At 36.2% G+C, this 19,777-nt stretch overlaps 2 protein-coding genes across 2 annotated transcripts; both read right to left on the bottom strand.

Moving 5' to 3' along the window:
- Positions 1-269: 269 nt before the first annotated feature.
- On the bottom strand, positions 270-774 carry LOC116179647. The gene is made up of 2 exons (XM_031499456.1): positions 680-774; positions 270-629 (listed from the first exon to the last, which is right to left on the bottom strand). Exons 1-2 carry the CDS (start codon positions 728-730, stop codon positions 339-341), a joined length of 342 nt encoding a protein of 113 aa, XP_031355316.1. The 5' UTR covers positions 731-774; the 3' UTR covers positions 270-338.
- A 17,622-nt stretch (positions 775-18,396) lies between these two features.
- On the bottom strand, positions 18,397-18,948 carry LOC116179071. The gene is made up of 2 exons (XM_031498777.1): positions 18,790-18,948; positions 18,397-18,741 (listed from the first exon to the last, which is right to left on the bottom strand). The coding sequence occupies exons 1-2, from the start codon at positions 18,838-18,840 to the stop codon at positions 18,436-18,438; spliced, it is 357 nt and encodes a 118-aa protein (XP_031354637.1). The 5' UTR covers positions 18,841-18,948; the 3' UTR covers positions 18,397-18,435.
- Positions 18,949-19,777: the final 829 nt, after the last annotated feature.

Here is a 19,777-nt window from a genome sequence, read left to right as displayed (position 1 = left end):
ATATCTTCGAACCTTAAAAAGTGGATTTTTTCAAATCAAGCTTGCTTTATTTTTTGCACTTTCTAATGTCGAAAAAAATTCTACATCGATCAATTATGATATTCCCTATACCTATCTGTTATGGTTTTCGGGTTATTTAAGATTTTGTATAATTGTGACCGTTATATGCATAATTTTAGGATATTATTAATTCTGCCAATCTACGAACTTTGAATTAATTTGAACTTGTTCATTTCCTACGACTCTATTTTGTTTAAATAAACACAAAGGGAAGTAAAAGTTTATATTATAGACTCAGTCAATTAAACCAAAGCACTCCAGACGAGTACATTACTAATTTACGCAATGAAATCCTTAAGGTAGTCAATCAGAATATTACTGTAGCATAGAATCAGCTGTGCCAAGTTACCATTTTGGTTAGTTTCCCTGCAGAATTGTTCGAAGTCGCTTTCTACCGGTTTCATTGCGTCCTCAAAGCAGGTGGTGAACTCTTCGACGGCACTGTGTTCCGTATTGCTATCTTGAATCGCCTTTACGAGCTCGTTCAGGTTAACGTCCGTTTCCTCAATGCAGCGTGCAATTTGCGCCATCGCAAAATCCCTATGATTTTCGACCACGTCAGATCTTCCCTGCGAAATTACAGCAGTTATCGTATGCGCAGCTTAAAAGCTCTACAGACCTGTCCGAAGAAGACTTGAAGGAGGAGGACCGCTGCAACGAATGTTTTCATCTTGGCGAGAGCTAAGTGGAAATAATTTTGAAAGAACTTTTGATGGTCATTTATACCTACCAGTATCAAATTCACTTCCTACGATAGCGGTTTTGATTAGGTACCTAATCAATTTGGAAATATTCCAGTATCAGATTGCAAAGGTGACAAAGACTGCATTTCAGAATGTTACCAAGTGGTTATTTTCCTTTTCAGAACTCTAGGGAGTTGCATTTTCATAATGCCTACTGACGAACACTAAGTTTAGAAACATTACTGGTCCACAATTCTTCGTCGAAAATCGTGCCTAATTCTTAATCCCCCTCTTTTCACTGTGCGATTCAAAAACATTATTTGTCGTTTACTAGAAGTGATTACGAAAATGAACAAATAATAAACCATTAAAGTTATAAAGAAAAGGGATACCACAAACATTTTAAAAGTGCAGTATTGTGGCCGTCTGTCCGTCCTTACGCCTATGTCGCTACTAGATCTTTATCTTTATCAGAACGACAATATTCAAATTAACTAATATTAATTTGTTTTAAGAACTTAGTTTGCTTGCATAAAATTAGGCACCTTTCAGAAGGGATTTTGTCATTTAAAAGTAGACATAGGGAAAAACAATATACGTATGTGAATCCCTATGCCTACTTCTTAATAAATACCACTGTATTATTTATCATTGTTACATTTCGCCAAACTAATGATGTAGGATGGTAAACAGGTCTACAGGACCTACTATTTCTATATCAATACAAATGAATGATTGTCTGGATGTATGCCCAGTAAGGTTTCTGATGTAAAACACTTCCCGCAATACCCACGGGAACGGGAAATGGAAAGATATGGGATTACAGTCGAAACTGCGTAAGATAGGGTGTTGACATTTAGAACGTGGGTTCCTTTGAAGGCGGGACGTTGAAACCTATTAAAGAAAGTAAATAACTCGAATCAATTTGATTATTTAATAATTTAAATATAAACAAGAGGCAGCTATCCCTACGATCACTAAGAGCACTATAGTTGTACAATTTCACTAAATCGCGATAATTCTCGGGAGAACACTTTCTTATTAATTTTGGTGCGTAGAATCCAAAACAATTCGTACTTTTTCGATCAGACTTCTCAATCAAAGTTATGGGCTAGAAACCAATTTCGAAAGAAAACTTAAAAGGGCTGTAACTTTTGAACTAGTAGCCCAATCTTGGAACTGTTTGAAATTATGGATTCTACAGGCCACATTCTATACGAAAATTTTTTTTCCGGGTCGATCTGAGACAATTTTTTTTTCGGGGCTCAAAAAAAGGCAGTGTATAACCTTCCTTTTTTACCAAAAATCGACTACACAAAAATTTCTCGGGAAAACACTTTTTCTTATTAATTTTGGTGCGTAGAATCCAAAACAATTCGTACTTTTTCGATCAGACTTCTCAATCAAAAGTTATAGACTAGAAACAAATTTCGAAAGAAAATTCAAAGGGCTGTAACTTTTGAACTAGTAGCCCAATCTTGGAACTGTTTGAAATTATGGATTCTACAGGCCACATTCTATAAGAATTTTTTTTTCCGGGTCGATCTGAGACAATTTTTTTTTCGGGCCTCAAAAAAAGGCAGTGTATAACCTTCCTTTTTACCAAAAATCGACTACACCAAAATTTCTCGGGAAAACACTTTTTCTTATTAATTTTGGTGCGTAGAATCCAAAACAATTCGTACTTTTTCGATCAGACTTCTCAATCAAAAGTGATGGGCTAGAAACCAATTTCGAAAGAAAATTCAAAGGGCTGTAACTTTTGAAATAGTAGCCCAATCTTGGAACTGTTTGAAATTATCGATTCTACAGGCCACATTCTATAAGGAAATTTTTTCCCGGGTCGATCTGAGACAATTTTTTTTGGGCCTCAAAAAAAGGCAGTGTAAACCCTTCCTTTTTTTTACCAAAAATCGACTACACCAAAATTTCTCGGGAGAACACTTTCTTATTAATTTTGGTGCGTAGAATCCAAAACAATTCGTACTTTTTCGATCAGACTTCTCAATCAAAAGTTATGGGCTAGAAACCAATTTCGAAAGAAAATTCAAAGGGCTGTAACTTTTGAAATAGTAGGCCCAATCTTGGAACTGTTTGAAATTATGGATTCTACAGGCCACATTCTATAAGAAAATTTTTTTTCCGGGTCGATCTGAGACAATTTTTTTTTCGGGCCGCAGAAAAAGGCAGTTATAACCTTCCTTTTTTTTTACCAAAAATCGACTGCCCCAAAGTTTCTCGGGAAAACACTTTTTCTTATTAATTTTGGTGCGTAGAATCCAACACAATTCGTACTTTTTCGATCAGACTTCTCAATCAAAAGTTATAGACTAGAAACCAATTTCGAAAGAAAATTCAAAGGGCTGTATCTTTTGAACTAGTAGCCCAATCTTGGAACTGTTTGAAATTATGGATTCTACAGGCCACGTTATATAAGAAAATTTTTTTCCGGGTCGATCTGAGACAATTTTTTTTTCGGGCCTCAAAAAAAGGCAGTGTACAACCTTCCTTTTTTACCAAAAATCGACTGCACCAAAATTTCTCGGGAAAACACTTTTTCTTATTAATTTTGGTGCGTAGAATCCAAAACAATTCGTACTTTTTCGATCGGACTTCTCAATCAAAAGTTTATGGACTAGAAACCAATTTCGAAAGAAAATTCAAAGGGCTGTAACTTTTGAACTAGTAGCCCAATCTTGGAACTGTTTGAAATTATGGATTCTACAGGCCACAGTCTATAAGAAAAATTTTTTTTTCGGGTCGATCTGAGACAATTTTTTTTACTTGCCTCAAAAAAAGGCAGTGTATTACCTTCCTTTTTTGCCAAAAATCCACTGCACCAAAATTTCTCGGGAAAGCACTTTTTCTTATTAATTTTGGTGCGTAGAATCCAAAACAATTCGTACTTTTTCAATCGGACTTCTCAATCAAAAGTTATGGACTAGAAACCAATTTCGAAAGAAAATTCTAAGGGCTGTAACTTTTGAACTAGTAGCCCAATCTAGGAACTGTTTGAAATTATGGATTCTACAGGCCACAGGCTATAAGAAAATTTTTCGGGTCGATCTGAGACAATTTTTTTTTCGAGCCAAAAAAAAGGCAGTGTATACAACCTTCCTTTTTTACCAAAAATCGACTACACCAAAATTTCTCGGGAAAACACTTTTTCTTATTAATTTTGGTGCGTAGAATCAAAAACAATTCGTACTTTTTCGATCAGACTTCTCAATCAAAAGTTATAGACTAGAAACCAATTTCGAAAGAAAATTCAAAGGGCTGTAACTTTTGAACTAGTAGCCCAATCTTGGAACTGTTTGAAATTATGGATTCTACAGGCCACATTCTATAAGAAAATTTTTTTTCGGGTCGATCTGAGACAATTTTTTTTTCTGGCCAAAAAAAAGGCAGTGTACAACCTTCCTTTTTTACCAAAAATCGACTACACCAAAATTTCTCGGGAAAACACTTTTTCTTATTAATTTTGGTGCGTAGAATCCAAAACAATTCGTACTTTTTCGATCAGACTTCTCAATCAAAAGTTATGGACTAGAAACCAATTTCGAAAGAAAATTCAAAGGGCTGTAACTTTTGAACTAGTAGCCCAATCTTGGAACTGTTTGAAATTATGGATTCTACAGGCCACAGTCTATAAGAAAAATTTTTTTTTCGGGTCGATCTGAGACAATTTTTTTTACTTGCCTCAAAAAAAGGCAGTGTATTACCTTCCTTTTTTGCCAAAAATCCACTGCACCAAAATTTCTCGGGAAAGCACTTTTTCTTATTAATTTTGGTGCGTAGAATCCAAAACAATTCGTACTTTTTCAATCGGACTTCTCAATCAAAAGTTATGGACTAGAAACCAATTTCGAAAGAAAATTCTAAGGGCTGTAACTTTTGAACTAGTAGCCCAATCTTGGAACTGTTTGAAATTATGGATTCTACAGGCCACATTCTATAAGAAAATTTTTTTTCCGGGTCGATCTGAGACAATTTTTTTTGCGGGCCTCAAAAAAAGGCAGTGTATAACCTTCCTTTTTTACCAAAAATCGACTACACCAAAATTTCTCGGGAAAACACTTTTTCTTATTAATTTTGGTGCGTAGAATCCAAAACAATTCGTACTTTTTCGATCGGACTTCTCAATCAACAGTTATAGACTAGAAACCAATTTCGAAAGAAAATTCAAAGGGCTGTAACTTTTGAACTAGTAGCCCAATCTTGGAACTGTTTGAAATTATTGATTCTACAGGCCACAGTCTATAAGAAATTTTTTTCGGGTTGATCTGAGACAATTTTTTTTTCGAGCCAAAAAAAAGGCAGTCTTCCTTTTTTACCAGGGTGATAGGTGATGGAATACTTTTATTCGTTAAGCAGTGATACTGCAAAGATGGAAATTGCTACTACGTTTAGTTAAATAGATTTGAGTTCTAATTTACTTAATACTTGCCAGAGGTAAACTACTCGTATGCATGTAGAATATCGTTTTACTTTTGTAAACGTGATAAAGCTAGAGGTTAGGTTAGACATTAAAATAAGTAGCTGGATAAAATGTGCACCCGTGCCATACGTTAAACCGGCATCGTATGCAAAATAGTAAGGATAATCATAATAATGTAGACAGAACAAGTAAAAATGAAGAAAAAGCTCCTTTGCGAAACTTACTCGGACGTTATAATGTAAGTGGAAAGGAAAACAATGCAAACTTAAAGAAAGCTTTCATAAAAGAGATATATGAATGTGGGGGGAATAATTCCTTTCAATATCCATCCATCGCATTACACTCGAGGACGCAACAACATCAACACCCCCCCAGCCCAAATCTCCTTGTGCGCACCCCGAAAATTCAGTAAACTAAACCGAATTTAAGTGTGAAACGTGTACGTTACATGCAACGTAATGTTCCTTTACGGTTGTTTTAATGGCGCACGGTAGAAAGGCAGTATTTTTAAATTTAAACTTTAGGACGTTGTTATATAAAATGTGGAAATTTTTACGATGCTACTTTCTCCGCTATTGTGATATGTTAGAGTTTAAATAAGTCGTAAGATAAAGTACGCCTCCCTTGGTGGAGGTTTGCTCCATTTTTTCACAATAACTTATTGGTTGTGTGAAAGGGAATAAATTTACAAAACTGTATCGTTGAAATATGTCGACCATCAATGCTACCCGCCATTTGTTTTAAGATCTTATTTAAAACGTTCTCCCATGCTGTCATATCCATTTGTCTCTCGCTCGACTCAAATTGCTAAAGGTAGCTCTTATAAACTGGATCGAAATTCATTGCATTTAATTGTAAATTATCACTTTCATAATTGCACCAGGATCGTTTTCATTTGAATGTCAGCCGTCAAGCTCTTTTTAATTAGTACTCGCTCAACTATCAATGCAACCAGGTTTAAGATCTACATTCAAGTCCCTTTGACACGTAGATTTCTAAAAGGACGTATGTGGCATGTATCCGTCCTTTAGAAACTCATAGTACTTTTACAGCAGGTCTTGACGTTCACCCACTATTAGGGGACACTTTGAAAATCAGTTATATTCGATGACGTACCCGTATTTTCAATGCTCAAATGGCAGATAATACTTTGTTAATGTTAACACTTGCTTTTTATTTCGACTTTACACCACTTTTATGCTTAAAAAGGAAGACAATATCCAGCTCAAGTATGTCGTTTGTTAGAAAAAACCTCAAGAGATTCTCCAAGGGGCGTTTCGAGAATTTTGTCCATCATAAGTGGAAACGTAAAAGATATCGGGTTCTTTAGAAATCGATTCGTGTCTCGTGACGATTTCAAAATGAGATTTTTTCGGAGATTTTCCATACGTCTCAATAAGACAACATACATTTACCATTATCTTGATATACTGGCAATTATTACGTGACATAAAATAAATAATCCCATTACATTAAGTAACAGTAAAGCTTTTAGCTTATAGATGTCACTAAAGAATTATTTTAAGAGCACTTAGCCGGAGTAAAAATATCAAGAACAATACATGGCGGGAATTTTTTTCCGAAAAAGAAAACAAATTGCCACACGTAACAATAGAATAGGAGGGATTATTTAAGGCGACGTTTCTTTTTTCTCAAAATAGAGTTAAACGATTACAAATTGGTGACACTTAAATAGTGTCGCCTTTTTTTGGGGAATTTATAGACGACTCTTTTTTGTGTTTTTCAAGGATTGATGCGTCTTAAAGCGTTCGTTCGAACTTTCGCACATTTGTATGTATACGGAAATGTTTCGATTTCTATTCCGTTTGTTGTCCTCGACGAGGGAAATACTTTCGCTCAGGTTGAAAATCTAAACCAAAAGTTCTGAATAGAAATGCTCTGTTTCCGTGTGTATTTCGATTCCTAAGAATTTTTACTGCTTTTGCGCTTCAATTCAATTCGGAATCTTCTTTACTCTGAAATATTGTTGTGTTAATTTACGTAGTTTAGACGATGGTTAAATTTTGTTTATATCCTCATTGTATTTTGTCTATTTCATTGTAAATAAATTACGTGTTATAAGATGAGGAACATCTCGAAATTATTTGCGTAACATTGTAGTAAGTTATCTCATTTTTTTCTCCGGTCGTAGATAAGAGTTAAAAATTAATTAATTTTGTAAACGAATGTTGTTGCAGGCGCGCGCTTTAGATAAGAGAATTTTTCGTATAACTAAAGAATGGGAGTGGGTATCGACAAGATATGTGTTAAATAGAAGAGGAAGTATTGTAACGTGGCATTTTACCTTTCGCTTTTTGCCTTGGGCCGCGTGTGTGAAGTCGGGGCCGTTGGCCATTAGGTGGAATCGAGTCCGTTCATTGGAGTGGATTAGGTGAATTCATTACCCCTCTCCTTTAATGGAAAATTTGACATTTGGCTTATTGACTGCACACATCCATTTTTTCCATTAATTTTATATGTAATGTATATTCATTGGTTACCGAGAAAATTAACCGACCCATAAACTACATGAATTTACACAACAATATTTATACTTTACCATGAAAACCGAAACAACTTCATTTGGTACATGAGATCTGAAAGGGATCTAAAGCAGTAGACATTCAGAAGTTCTGTGGAACCGCTGTGGCAGTAAATATGTGAAAAATTGCGAAGACTAGTTGTTGAAGTGCAACCGCGTTAGAAAATTAATAGCAACCACTTAAAGGGAAAGAGAAATAAAAATTATACAAAATGGTAAACGGCCGGGAAAACTTTTAACCCGACAAACGACCGGGGAAAGTTTTGCCTGTGCGGGAGCGTGTAGTTGTTCCTAAAGATTCGGTTAGGAGAGGACCCTAATGCAATTTATCAACTATCCCGTGCTTAGCTTGGAGTGAGTACATGCTATTTATCTTTACGACTCGCCCTTCATTATTTAATGCCCGTACATAAATAGCGGTTTGTTGATTCTAGTTAGCTTTAATCTTTGACGTTCGGTATTCTTGGTGAATGTTTGACAAACACCAATTCGCGTAGATTGAATCAATAGTGAGCATTGCATTAGGGGGGGGGGGGTTGACTTTCCTCGATGTCATAACAATTTCGAAATTAAATTGAAATGTTTAATTTTAACTTTTCTAATTACAAACTGGGGTTATTTCGATTGTTTTTGTGCGGGGAAACAAGAGAAACCAATTTCGACTAATCGCAAACTGCATAGATGGCGCTCTAATACGATTGCATCTTTTGAAAGTATCAATTTCACAAAGAAGCTTAACTTTCGCGTTCGTTATATGCTCATAAATATTAAAATTCCTGTCTGGCACTCCGTAAACGAAGACAACAATATAGGTGCCTTGCTAATAAAAGGACTGCTTGTTTTCCTCCTTTTATGGATACCGGCTCTATACGCATTTGAGAATTTATAAAATCGATACGGTTAATACAACAACTATGTATAAGGGCACGGATTTCTAAATCCGTACGTTTCTCCTCAACCGCGAACGTCGGGAGTTTAGGTATACTCCACAAAAGGACGAGCTCGCTCCTTCAGGTGGAGAGCCAATTAACAAAACTAGATCCTCTCTGCTTCCTTTAAATCCTATTTCTTAGATATGAATGCTGTGGTAAGTAAAATAATCCATTCACAACTGCCAAAGAAATTTTTCAACGTTTTAGCCTTGGAGGCGGAGGTTTAGTAAGGAGGTTTGTATAAATAAGTAACGGTAATTGTTCGCGAAAAATGTATATGAAAAATTCGCCTACAATAGCGCCAAAATAATTTTACCCAAAATCGTCCTGAAACCTTCACTTTCATTCCTACTTCCTGTCAGGAAATTTTAGTTTCCATGACAAAGGCAGAGCAGACTACGTTTTCTGTCGCTTGTCACTTTACTGACCGCACCTGTCACTTTACTGGTTGCATTTTTGACATTTCCAAATGTCTATAATGACACTAATCATAAGTTATATATAAACAATGAAATTTTGTATTAAAAGACGATATCGGGTAAAATTTAATACGAAACTCGTCAGTAAAATGTCATTAGCTGACTCGGAAATTAAAGTACTCGGCCCCAAAGGGGCCTCACACTCCAATATTTTCTCGCCAGTAATATATCATTTTCCTGACTTATGTAAATAACTATTACGGGGGTAAATATTCGGTGCGAAATTTAAGAGTTTTCCGGACGAATTTATCCCGTACCACCGTTACCAAACAAAATGTCACAATAGTGTGCAATTTTCAACACCGAAATTCCCTGAACAATTCCAGAGGAGTTTAGATTCAGTTGGACACTAATTTAGGTGCTCAAGGAGTATGATTTTTTACAAATGCCCTTATCTTTTTCCAAAGAACGTCAGTTATTTAGAATATTATGTAATAATAATTTAAGTTGGTATCTTTCTTTACTTGTGTGTTTGTGGTTTGCATTATGATCAATAAACATTTGCGGTTTCGCGACAACATTGCGGTAGATACTTGTAAATAGGTTGCCATTTGCTAACCTTTGGATTTTCACTTTCTAAAGGACTTATTGAATTATGAATGGATTATTTAATGCATTCACATCCTACATTATGTACCCCACAAGACCCAGAAGGCAAATATTCATATACAATAAAAATTAAAATACTAGTTTGCTCTGATGCACAACAGTAGGTTGCAATTTCAGCATCAAAAACAAATCAAACCACAGTTTTTGGCCATTTAGATCGCATTCGGAAACCAGACTTTTAATCCGGCTCATAACACTGATCCTTGAACTCGTGTAAATCAATTGATGAAGGTTTGACATCGCCGTCGTTTTCGAGTTAGACGAGGAACAGACGGACAGACGGAAGGACAGATCCATTTCATAAGGGGAATTTGTTTCCAAAAATTACTCTAAAAGACGTTAACTTTAGAAGCACGAGAAGATGGAGAGAAGTGGAATATGGCCTAAACGAAACTTTCAAGCAGAAAGAAAATGAAGTATCAAGGAAAGCCCAAAAAGTTGTCTAGATCGGACTCTGAGGACGATAAAACCGTTTGCTTGCCATAAACTGGTTGTTACTCTCAGAGCACAATCTCAGTTGTGATTCTTATGACTTTCTGATTAGTGTTTTTGTATCAGCAGGTAGGAACAAGGATAGAATCGGATCACAAGGCGATGGAAATATGTTTAGGGAAGATAATCAGATCAAAAAATGTAAAGATACGAAGGCGAAGGTACAGATATCGACAAATATACTGTGGAGATTTATGGAAAGAAACTAGAGGAATAAAAAGAGGAAGAAATAGTAGAGAGCGCAGGGGCAGAGTTGAAAAATATGACAGAGAGTATTAAAATGCCAATAACACAGAAACAGGTAAAGGAAGGGGTAATACAAAGCAGTGGCGGCACAGAGGGTGTACCGAAGAAAGAAACAGATACCTTTCTTATGGTTTCTACTCGTAACTATTTAAAGGACAGCTATATGGAGAGACAAGACCGAGGGCAAGCATAGGAAGGAAGAGGTGTGAAGTGCTCTGTATAAAATGGGAGGCAGGGCTGTCCACTTAGCCCAACCTTACAGTAATAATGGCAACAGGGGAAAAAAGGTGACGGAAATGATGAAAGAATGGTGAGATACTAGGAAATGGGATGGAATTAAATGAATTGATTAAATCGGGAGGAGGTGGAATGGAAGTGGAGAGAGGGAATAGGAGAGAGGAAATTCAAAGACGAGGTCAGAATAAGAACACTTTTTTGATGCAGTGATGTGGGAGGTATTGAGATACTGGGAGCAAAATTACATATTACAGGTAAAAATAAAAATGGAGAAGATAGAGTCCAGACGCAGGCCTGTAAAATTCGAAGAAAGGAGAGAAGTAAAAGAATGTTTATCAATAACGATGCACACAAAAAAGTGGTGTGAACAAAAACAAACAGATGTGCAGGGCTTGAAAGAGGAGACAAATAGGGGAAAGGATAGAAGAACTTAAAAGGCACCAAGTTATAAAGGTACAGCAATATTGAGAGAAAATCGAGAATTCACGAGCTAGCAAGCAGAAGGTACAAGGAGGAAATATCTGGGGGGGCGAAAAGATGAATCTAATAGCGAAATTCACATACGCAAACGAGGGAAATTTCCTTAGAGAATGTGGCCTGTAGAATCCATAATTTCAAACAGTTCCAAGATTGGGCTACTAGTTCAAAAGTTACAGCCCTTTTAAGTTTTCTTTCGAAATTGGTTTCTAGTCCATAACTTTTGATTGAGAAGTCTGATCGAAAAAGTACGAATTGTTTTGGATTCTACGCACCAAAATTAATAAGAAAACGTGTTTTCCCGAGAAATTTTGGTGTAGTCGATTTTTGGTAAAAAAGGAAGGGTTTACACTGCCTTTTTTTGAGGCCCAAAAAAAAATTGTCTCAGATCGACCCGGAAAAAATTTTCTTATAGAATGTGGCCTGTAGAATCCATAATTTCAAACAGTTCCAAGATTGGACTACTAGTTCAAAAGTTACAGCCCTTTTAAGTTTTTTTTCGAAATTGGTTTCTAGTCCATAACTTTTGATTGAGAAGTCTGATCGAAAAAGTACGAATTGTTTTGGATTCTACGCGCCAAAGTGTTTTCCCGAGAAATTGTGGTGTAGTCGATTTTTGGTATAAAAGGAACACTGCCTTTTTTTGAGGCCCTCAAAAAAAATTGTCTCCGATCGACCCGGAAAAAAATTTTCTTATAGAATGTGGCCTGTAGAATCCATAATTTCAAACAGTAACGGGAGAAGACAGAGGGTAATGTTTATACTCGAACGAAATCACGGGTCAAGGCTAGAAATATGGAAGGGGGGAAGTCCTTGCTTGTTTCAAGGGTTGTTTGGTAGGAATGGGAGTGCAATTAAACCGATTTAAAATGTCCAATATGATGAAATGAAACATTTTTAGTCGCCTCGTTCATGTATTACTGTCTGTTCAATTCCAAAATTTGTGGTTACTGCTAAAGTACTAGTATACTCATTGTCATTTAGTGTCTTTTAGTTTTTTGTTCATAATCACGATTATTTAAACGTTTTTGACAATGTAAAAATGGGTCATTACTCAGGTAATGGTACCAGGCAATCTTTTATGTCATACTATCCTGTACCGAAGTTTGTTGGAAGGGGGAGTCTTTATTTAAGGCTAGCAATTTTTGTGAAAAACGATGTCTTGTATTCAGGCAGTTCTAATTTAATTTTTCAAATAGCAAATTCAAAAGATCCGTGCAGAGTTATTAAGCAAGATCTGCTTCATGGAGCAACTTAGGGGAAAGTTCTCCAAACTCTGAAATAAACCAAGTACTACCCAAAAGGTCAAGATCAGCTTCTTGAAATAAGTTAAAGGGTTATAGACGGTCACACACCTAAGCCTATGTTAAAATGTCTGTGGGTTTAGAATCCAAACCAACTCTCCATACCCAGATTTGACCCTTAAAAGGGGGGTAACAATTAGCAATAAAGTAGAGGTACAAACTACTGCAGCTGTAGAACGCAAATTGCTCCAATTGCACTTTCAATTATACCAATTTTTGGTGATAAATTTTGGATTGAAAAGGAGACATGCGGAAATTGGCTAATTATGAACTGCCGATTCGAAAACCGTTTAAAATTCGCATTAACACTGTAAATGTATGCAGTCTCGTGAATGCAAAAATCTCGGACAAAAAACAACACTGCGCACCTTAAAGTAAATATAGGTACCTAAAAACGTAAGGTTTTTCAATAGGCGGGGGTGAAAAGCTCGAAGTTTCGCCGAGGGAAAACCAATTCGCGTCGCTTCGTCGTCGTTGCTGCGATGCAAACGCCTCCTCCTTGTTTTCATTGAATTAATTACTTGTTTAGACAACTGTAACGAAACGAGGAAGCCATGCGGAATAACGCGTGGTTTGCGGCGGAAGAGTTCCTAACCAGACGAATTTTGCGTTTACCGCCGCCGCCCGCGCGCTCCATACGTTTTCGTTCATTCTCTTTTTCTTTACCTTAACGAAATTGTACTCCCCAAGGAGTTATCTCAAGGGTTACAATCTAATTATCTTTTAATTTGCAAGCATTTCATAAGATTAAGTAGATGTCGCAAATTTGATTGTCTAAACGCTTAAGATGAGGTTACGCGTTTTCCAAAATTTATCGCCTTTTTTCGCGTCTTAGCGTAATTAGCGTAATTTATCAGGATTTTTTCGGATTCCCGAGGTTGAGACAGAAAATTTTTGTTTTTGGCCAAACTTGTGAAAGTTAGAGGGTGTCATTAGCTAAATTTGCAAATTGATGGGCGGAAATTTTCGACGGCTGGAGAATTGAGGTCACTTTATCCGTTTTCGAGGAAAGCTGTAAATCTAGATTACATCGCGTTTTATTTCTATAAAGGTTCGTTTTCCGAATTTAATCTTTGGCTTTTATCGCGCGTTTCGGTTCTGTTTACGATTTACATGAGTTCGAGTAATTTTTTCCGCTTGTATCTTTTATCGAACCTAAACTTTCCTTCCTTTAGATTCAAGTATTTAATAACTGAATCTCTTTAACGATGCATATAATGAGCTTAGATGCCAGAATAGCTATTTACATAAAAGTCAGGAAAATGTCACTTTAGTGGCGAGGAAATATTGAAGTACGAGTCCCCTTTGGGTCCGAGTACTTTAATTTCCGAGTCAGGACGAGTTTTGTATTAAATTTTACCAAAAATCGTATTTTAATATAAAATTTCAATTTTTATAAACAACTTTCGATTAATCTCAATCTGTCAGTGATGACAGGACTCATTATAGCCATCACCAATGTGACAGTTGCGGTCGGGAAAGTGACAGGTGGCAGGAAAAGTCGTCGTCATGGAAACTAACATTGCCTGACATAAAGTATGCACGAAAATGAAGGTTTCATGACGATTTTGGGTAAAGTTCTATAATTATAATTCTTTCATTGGTATTGCACTTAACTCTAGATCAATTCAAGATGTTCTCGACCAATTCTTCTTATATTACAGCGTGCTTTATTTAGTTATTGAGTGCGTTAATTGCTATTATTTATTTATATAATAATGCACTATTTGACACGACCTTGTTTTTGATCGTCTGTTAAGTTGTGGAAATAAGCCAAGGGCATCGGCACTCACAGACAACGATGAATTTAACCCAAGGATATAAAGAAAAACTATCCGGGCTTGAACTTGAACTTAAACTTAAAACTTGAACTTAAACCCTAAAAGAAATCAAAAGTAACCTCACTTCTGTGATGCCTTTCCCAAATTATGCGTCCAATCGCCATTTCAGAAGATGGCCATTACAATCCTATGCGTTTTACCTTATGCTTTCAGCTGTTTAATTGACGTGTACCTCGATGCGTGTTACGAAAGAAAGAGGAAGATGGGACTCGACTCCCACAAATCAAGCGTTGACAATCTGCGCGGCAAAATTGTGTGGTCAAATTCCATCAATAGATCAAGATCGCTTCAAAATGTTACGAGGGTCTTTCAACAAGTAATAAATTACTTCGTAATGAAGAAAATAAATCGTTGCACTGTTTCTTCCCCAAGAACGGATATTGTTATAAAGCTACAAGGTGTCGTTTCCTTCATGATCCTAGGTCCAATATGTTTCGGGACGAAAGGAGGGGAAAATGTAATGATCAAGTGAGTTTGCAAAAACCATTACATTATTGCTGTTATGTCCAATAAAAAAATGAAAGAACATGTTACTTCGGATTCTTAGAGCTTGATGCCATTAAATAGGTTATACCCTAAAGGGCCGAGTTTTTAGATCGAATTTTATTTTTAAAACAAAATAATAAAACAACCGAAGTGATCGATGTTTGTGTGGAAATAAAGGTAGAAAATTTCAACTTCGAACTAACGTCTGTTGACACGTTAAAGGAAATAATCCCGTTAAAGTACCCAACAATAACAAAGCATTGCGTGATCGTCTTGATTTACGTTGTCGTTTTATAAAACAATCCCGTTTATTGTCTGCTACCGTTTACCTTCAAGAATAGTTCAGATAAGTATCGTTCGATAAATCCTCCCTTATTCTTAGTACGTCCATTCACGTACATTTTATTAATAACATCAATATTAATACCGGTCGTAAAATTTAAATATGGGAGTTTTATTTAAATAATTTTTCGAAAAAAAGTCACGTTCCTATTTATAATTTTAATGGCGTCACGTAGGCGTGCGGCGCGACGCGACTACAACCCCCTTAAAGGCTTAGTTGCGTGGTTACATTAATGAACTTCGGTATTTCAGTAAGGTGGTGCTTTAACTGATTATTTGTCTGTCTGGTTCGGCATTAACATTAAGGATTGGAGCTTCCTCGCGATTTGTTTTAATTTTGTCTGGCAGCCTTTACAAATATCGAATCTAAAATCCTTTACAGAACGCCTTCTAAAATGCATTATGTTTGGGATGAATTACTTAATTTTGTGGCGCAACTCATCAATTATTACGCTTGCAATTTTCCAGCCAAATCTTGTTTTGCAACTGGTGCTGTACCTATTTGTGCTTAAATCCAAGTTTTGCCCTAATTCAAAACCGTCTTCCTTATCAGTTCAGTTTGTGTTCAGGTAAAAGTGTGTTCACATTTTGCCCCTTAGAAGGACCAATGTCCTCTAGTCAGAAATACGATAATCTGTATAATACATTTTATTAAAGTATTCAAGTGGTCTGCCTACTATACGACGTCTAGTATAAAAACAGTCGCAGGTAGCCGCCCACTGCAAAACTTATGTCTTTTTCTTCGCTCGCATGGGCTAGATAGAAATGAAAATATAATAGCATAATTTTTGTACACCGGTTTTCCAGTGGGCGGCTACCTGCCATGATTGACGTGACTGTTTTCATACTAGAAGAGCAATATGACAAAAAAAGGGTCCAGAAGTTTATTGTGCCATGATTCTATTACTCCTATTGATTTAGCTAAATTTCTTTCAAGTCGCAGAAGGATTATTCATCTTACTTTGAATGTATCTTTCACACAGGAGAAGAACTGGCTTATTTTCCAACTCAAGAGGATCTCAATGATCTATTAGAGATTTAGATCTTGGTATTTCTCAGGAATTATCTCGAAAATTAACTCTGGGAAATCATAGGAAATTTTAAATTGATTTGACTTTAATGGTCGGACATTCATGTTAAATCTGATGGAAACAAACATATCTTATGATAGAAGGCTTTTATTGCATCTACCAACCAGATGCAAAAAACGCATTTATGTGTTGCCCGCTGACTTTCAATTATCTCCTATTTAGTGCGTGGAGAATTGTTATTGGTGCATCTTTAGAATGCGCATATTACATTATCTTTCATTGCCTTTTCTTTGAAAACACTTTTGGTGGTCGGGACGTTAAGTGTAGTGGTATTAATACAGATAATGTCGGTTTGAATACATTCTGGCGATTAGCCGGATGTTGTGTGTTTCTCGAAGTGGTTTGGGTCGAGACTGAAAGAATTTCTCTCATTTTGGAGATTGTTGAATACGTAAGTAGCTGCCATTTGCATAACTTTTCTTTTTATGATTTCTATTCACTTTATCTGGAATGTTTGAACCAGTTTACTTCATATTATCATTATTTTCTAAATAACCTTCTTATTAATTGGGGGTAGGTTAAATAAATGGTAGCACTCGGCACCGATTGACGCTTTCTTTACAAGTTAAATATCCATTTCGGTTTTTTTTATTTATTACTTCCTGGACACTATACCAAACGTGAACAAGTTCAAACATTTCCCACATTCGGGTACAATAATTCTCTCTGGTACGATGTTTTATCTTCTGGTCTTCTCTCCTGAACTCGGCCTTTTTCAAATCAGCTTTACCCAAACTTCCCTAGAGAAACCAGTAAACAATTTGCAAGAATCTTACTTGGCTCATAGTATGCCTAGTAGATCGAGTTAAAACACAGTATTAGTTGTAGAAATTTGGCCGGTATACTATAAACATTGTACCATACAAAGATCGCAATACTGAGAAGATTAGCTTGTCATAGAAATTCTTTTCAATTTTCTATCGTGTGCAGTAAACGAGCAAAGTTTTTATGGAGTACTTCAGTGACCTTTTTGGCCATTCTAACACGCCTCAAAGTTTTGAGTGTCAGGAAATCACATAATTATTTTTCGGGCCAAAATGTTAACGTTTTATCATCAAATTTTCTACGCAGTTTGGGCATTTTCCTCATTTCCATACTAATTGCCTCGATAACGGCTGTGTCAGGAAAGGTTAAGATCCGAATATCACAAAACTGGAACCGGATTAATTTTTTGTTTAATTTACCTTGCACTTCTATTGTATTTCGATGCTTTAATTTTAACAACCTACACGGGAAGTGTAATTAATTATAATTGATAAGGCTGTTGCTATCTGAACATCAAACAATACTGTCTTAAGGTCGTAGGAAGTAGGTAAGCACTTAACCTCTAATCAACTGTAACGTTATTCAGGTAGTAACGAAGTGGCAAAAATAATTGATAATTGTCGAAGTTTGCACTCAAATCAGAAAATGTCAATATGTTTCAGATATAGTTGCCGTGATTCCCAAACTGTTGACATGTCTCAACGTTTCTTCCCAGTTTCCCATTAATCTTGAATCATGGATTACTTGTTTCCCTGACTGTATATCCTTCATTCTTCCAGGTTAGATTCGGTCTCGGCCACCTTACCCTGTTCCTTCTCTTTAACTCCGCAATTTTATGGCATATGTTGGGTAAGATTCCACCCCCCCCCCCCATATATAGGGTGTGTTGTTTATTTTGTATTGAGCTTTACAAAGGTGTCAGTGGTTCCATAACTCAAACTTTCATGTGGATTGCTTTTGAGTTATGCGTCACATCACCTACGACTACTAAGTCTGGTCCAGTTTTTAGCTTCTGTTAATTGTTCTCAATTGTTTTGGGTGGGCAAAATGGGTCAAAATTAACAGTTTTTGAAATTTCAAGTGAGTAATTTGGAGTCTGCGCAGATTAGCTAATTTTAGCGCACAAAAGTTGAAGGTGGAATAAGGTTGTAAAGGTACGACTTTAAATTTTAGATCAAGTTTCTACTTCCTTGATGCCGAAACGAGGGAGGCACCTCTAAAAAGTAGGCGCATGTTGAGGGCCCAGAAAACTTGATTTTAACATACAAATGCGAGCGTCGTGAGACTCTTTGAAACCTTTTTTTTTTCGGATTTTTTCGAGTCGCTTTGTGAGTAAAATGGATAGAATGCCAAGTAAATTAAAACACAAAAATGCAGTGATGTAATTATTTATTTAAAAAACTAGTACACCTTAAGCCAAGAACTCTTTGAGATAGTTAAGGATAATATCATGGTAGCATTTTAGCAGTGGCATCAATTGGCCTTCGCCGACAGTTTGTTGGCAATATTTACCCAAACTTTCTTCCGATGGACCCATCGCCTCTTCGTAACACGTTGAGAATTTTGCAACGGCCTTATTTCCCAAATCGTCATTGTCAACTGCCGTTTTGAGATCGTCGACGTTAACTGCCGTTGTCTCCATGCATTTTGTAATAACAGCCGTCGCATGTTCCTTATTATCATTTATTGGACTATGGTCGATCGTAGCTGACCTTCCCTAAAAAATTGTCACGATATTAACGCATCGGCACTATTGCATATTTACCTGTTGCAAGAAGATCTGGAGGATCATAAGGGTCACAAAGAAGAGCTTCATCGTGGCAGCCGAAATAGAAGTGATTTTGGGGAAAATGCATATGTATGGGTATTTATACGTTCTGTTATCAAATTCGCTTTCCACGCTCGTGGTTTTGATAAATAAGAAGTAGATTAAATTTTATGTCATACTAACATATCATAGCACATTTTGTATCTGTGATACGCTATGCCCTAAAGCATTAAGTATCACCATAGTAACTTATTTATCCCTAATGACAAAACAAACAAGTATTTGCAGGTCATTGAAAATTAGAAACGTCAATTAAATGTCAATTCCTACTAACTCACAAGGTTGACCTTATTTTGAATAGTTTCTGGAACTCCTTCGTCATTCGTGATGAATTGAATTACTTAAAATTACGTTTGACGTTTGGGTCAATCACATAAACAAATTCGAAACCCGCATACTTGATCAAACATAATGAACTGTTTTGTAAACGAATACTATGCGATCAAAAAATGAGTTGCTGTCGGGTTACCTTTGGAATTTTTGTTTACATGGGAAATCGTAGTTAACTTGGACTTCCAAAGGTCACTCGACAGCAACACATTTTTGATCGCCCGTCATTTACTTTGACGAAGAAAACTATTTTTTATGGACCACGGGCATAAAATGATGTTTATACTCTCGGGCGACTAAAAAGCTATATATAAACATCACTGTTATGCCCTTAATACATAAATAACTAGTAAATTTGTCGGGATGCGTATAATAAAGGCCGATTCATGCCGTAGGTATGAAATAGAAAATTAGCGATAACGTAGCTCCGTAAAAAGTAACGGAAGGAGAATTCGCAGTTCCGTAAGGCCGTAAACCAGATGTTACTTTGCAAATGCGCGATTTAATTTTCTCGCTTACATCATATGTTTTCAAACCGATGTTTACTTTTGAGATTGTAACTAGTACCAAGGGTTATCTTCCATTTCACAAGAAT

Source organism: Photinus pyralis, unplaced genomic scaffold, assembly GCF_008802855.1.
Source record: "Photinus pyralis isolate 1611_PpyrPB1 unplaced genomic scaffold, Ppyr1.3 Ppyr1.4_LG8, whole genome shotgun sequence".
In the NCBI taxonomy this organism is placed as follows: Eukaryota; Metazoa; Arthropoda; class Insecta; order Coleoptera; family Lampyridae; genus Photinus; species Photinus pyralis.
This window is presented reverse-complemented; position numbering and strand designations above follow the sequence as displayed.

Coding starts and splice junctions, on each gene's coding strand:
- LOC116179071 (XM_031498777.1), bottom strand. CDS start 18,840: ATGAAGCTCTTCTTTGTGACCCTTATGATCCTCCAGATCTTCTTGCAA. Junction 18,742..18,789: donor TCCAGATCTTCTTGCAACAG/GTAAATATGCAA, acceptor ACAATTTTTTAG/GGAAGGTCAGCTACGATCGA.
- LOC116179647 (XM_031499456.1), bottom strand. CDS start 730: ATGAAAACATTCGTTGCAGCGGTCCTCCTCCTTCAAGTCTTCTTCGGA. Junction 630..679: donor TTCAAGTCTTCTTCGGACAG/GTCTGTAGAGCT, acceptor GTAATTTCGCAG/GGAAGATCTGACGTGGTCGA.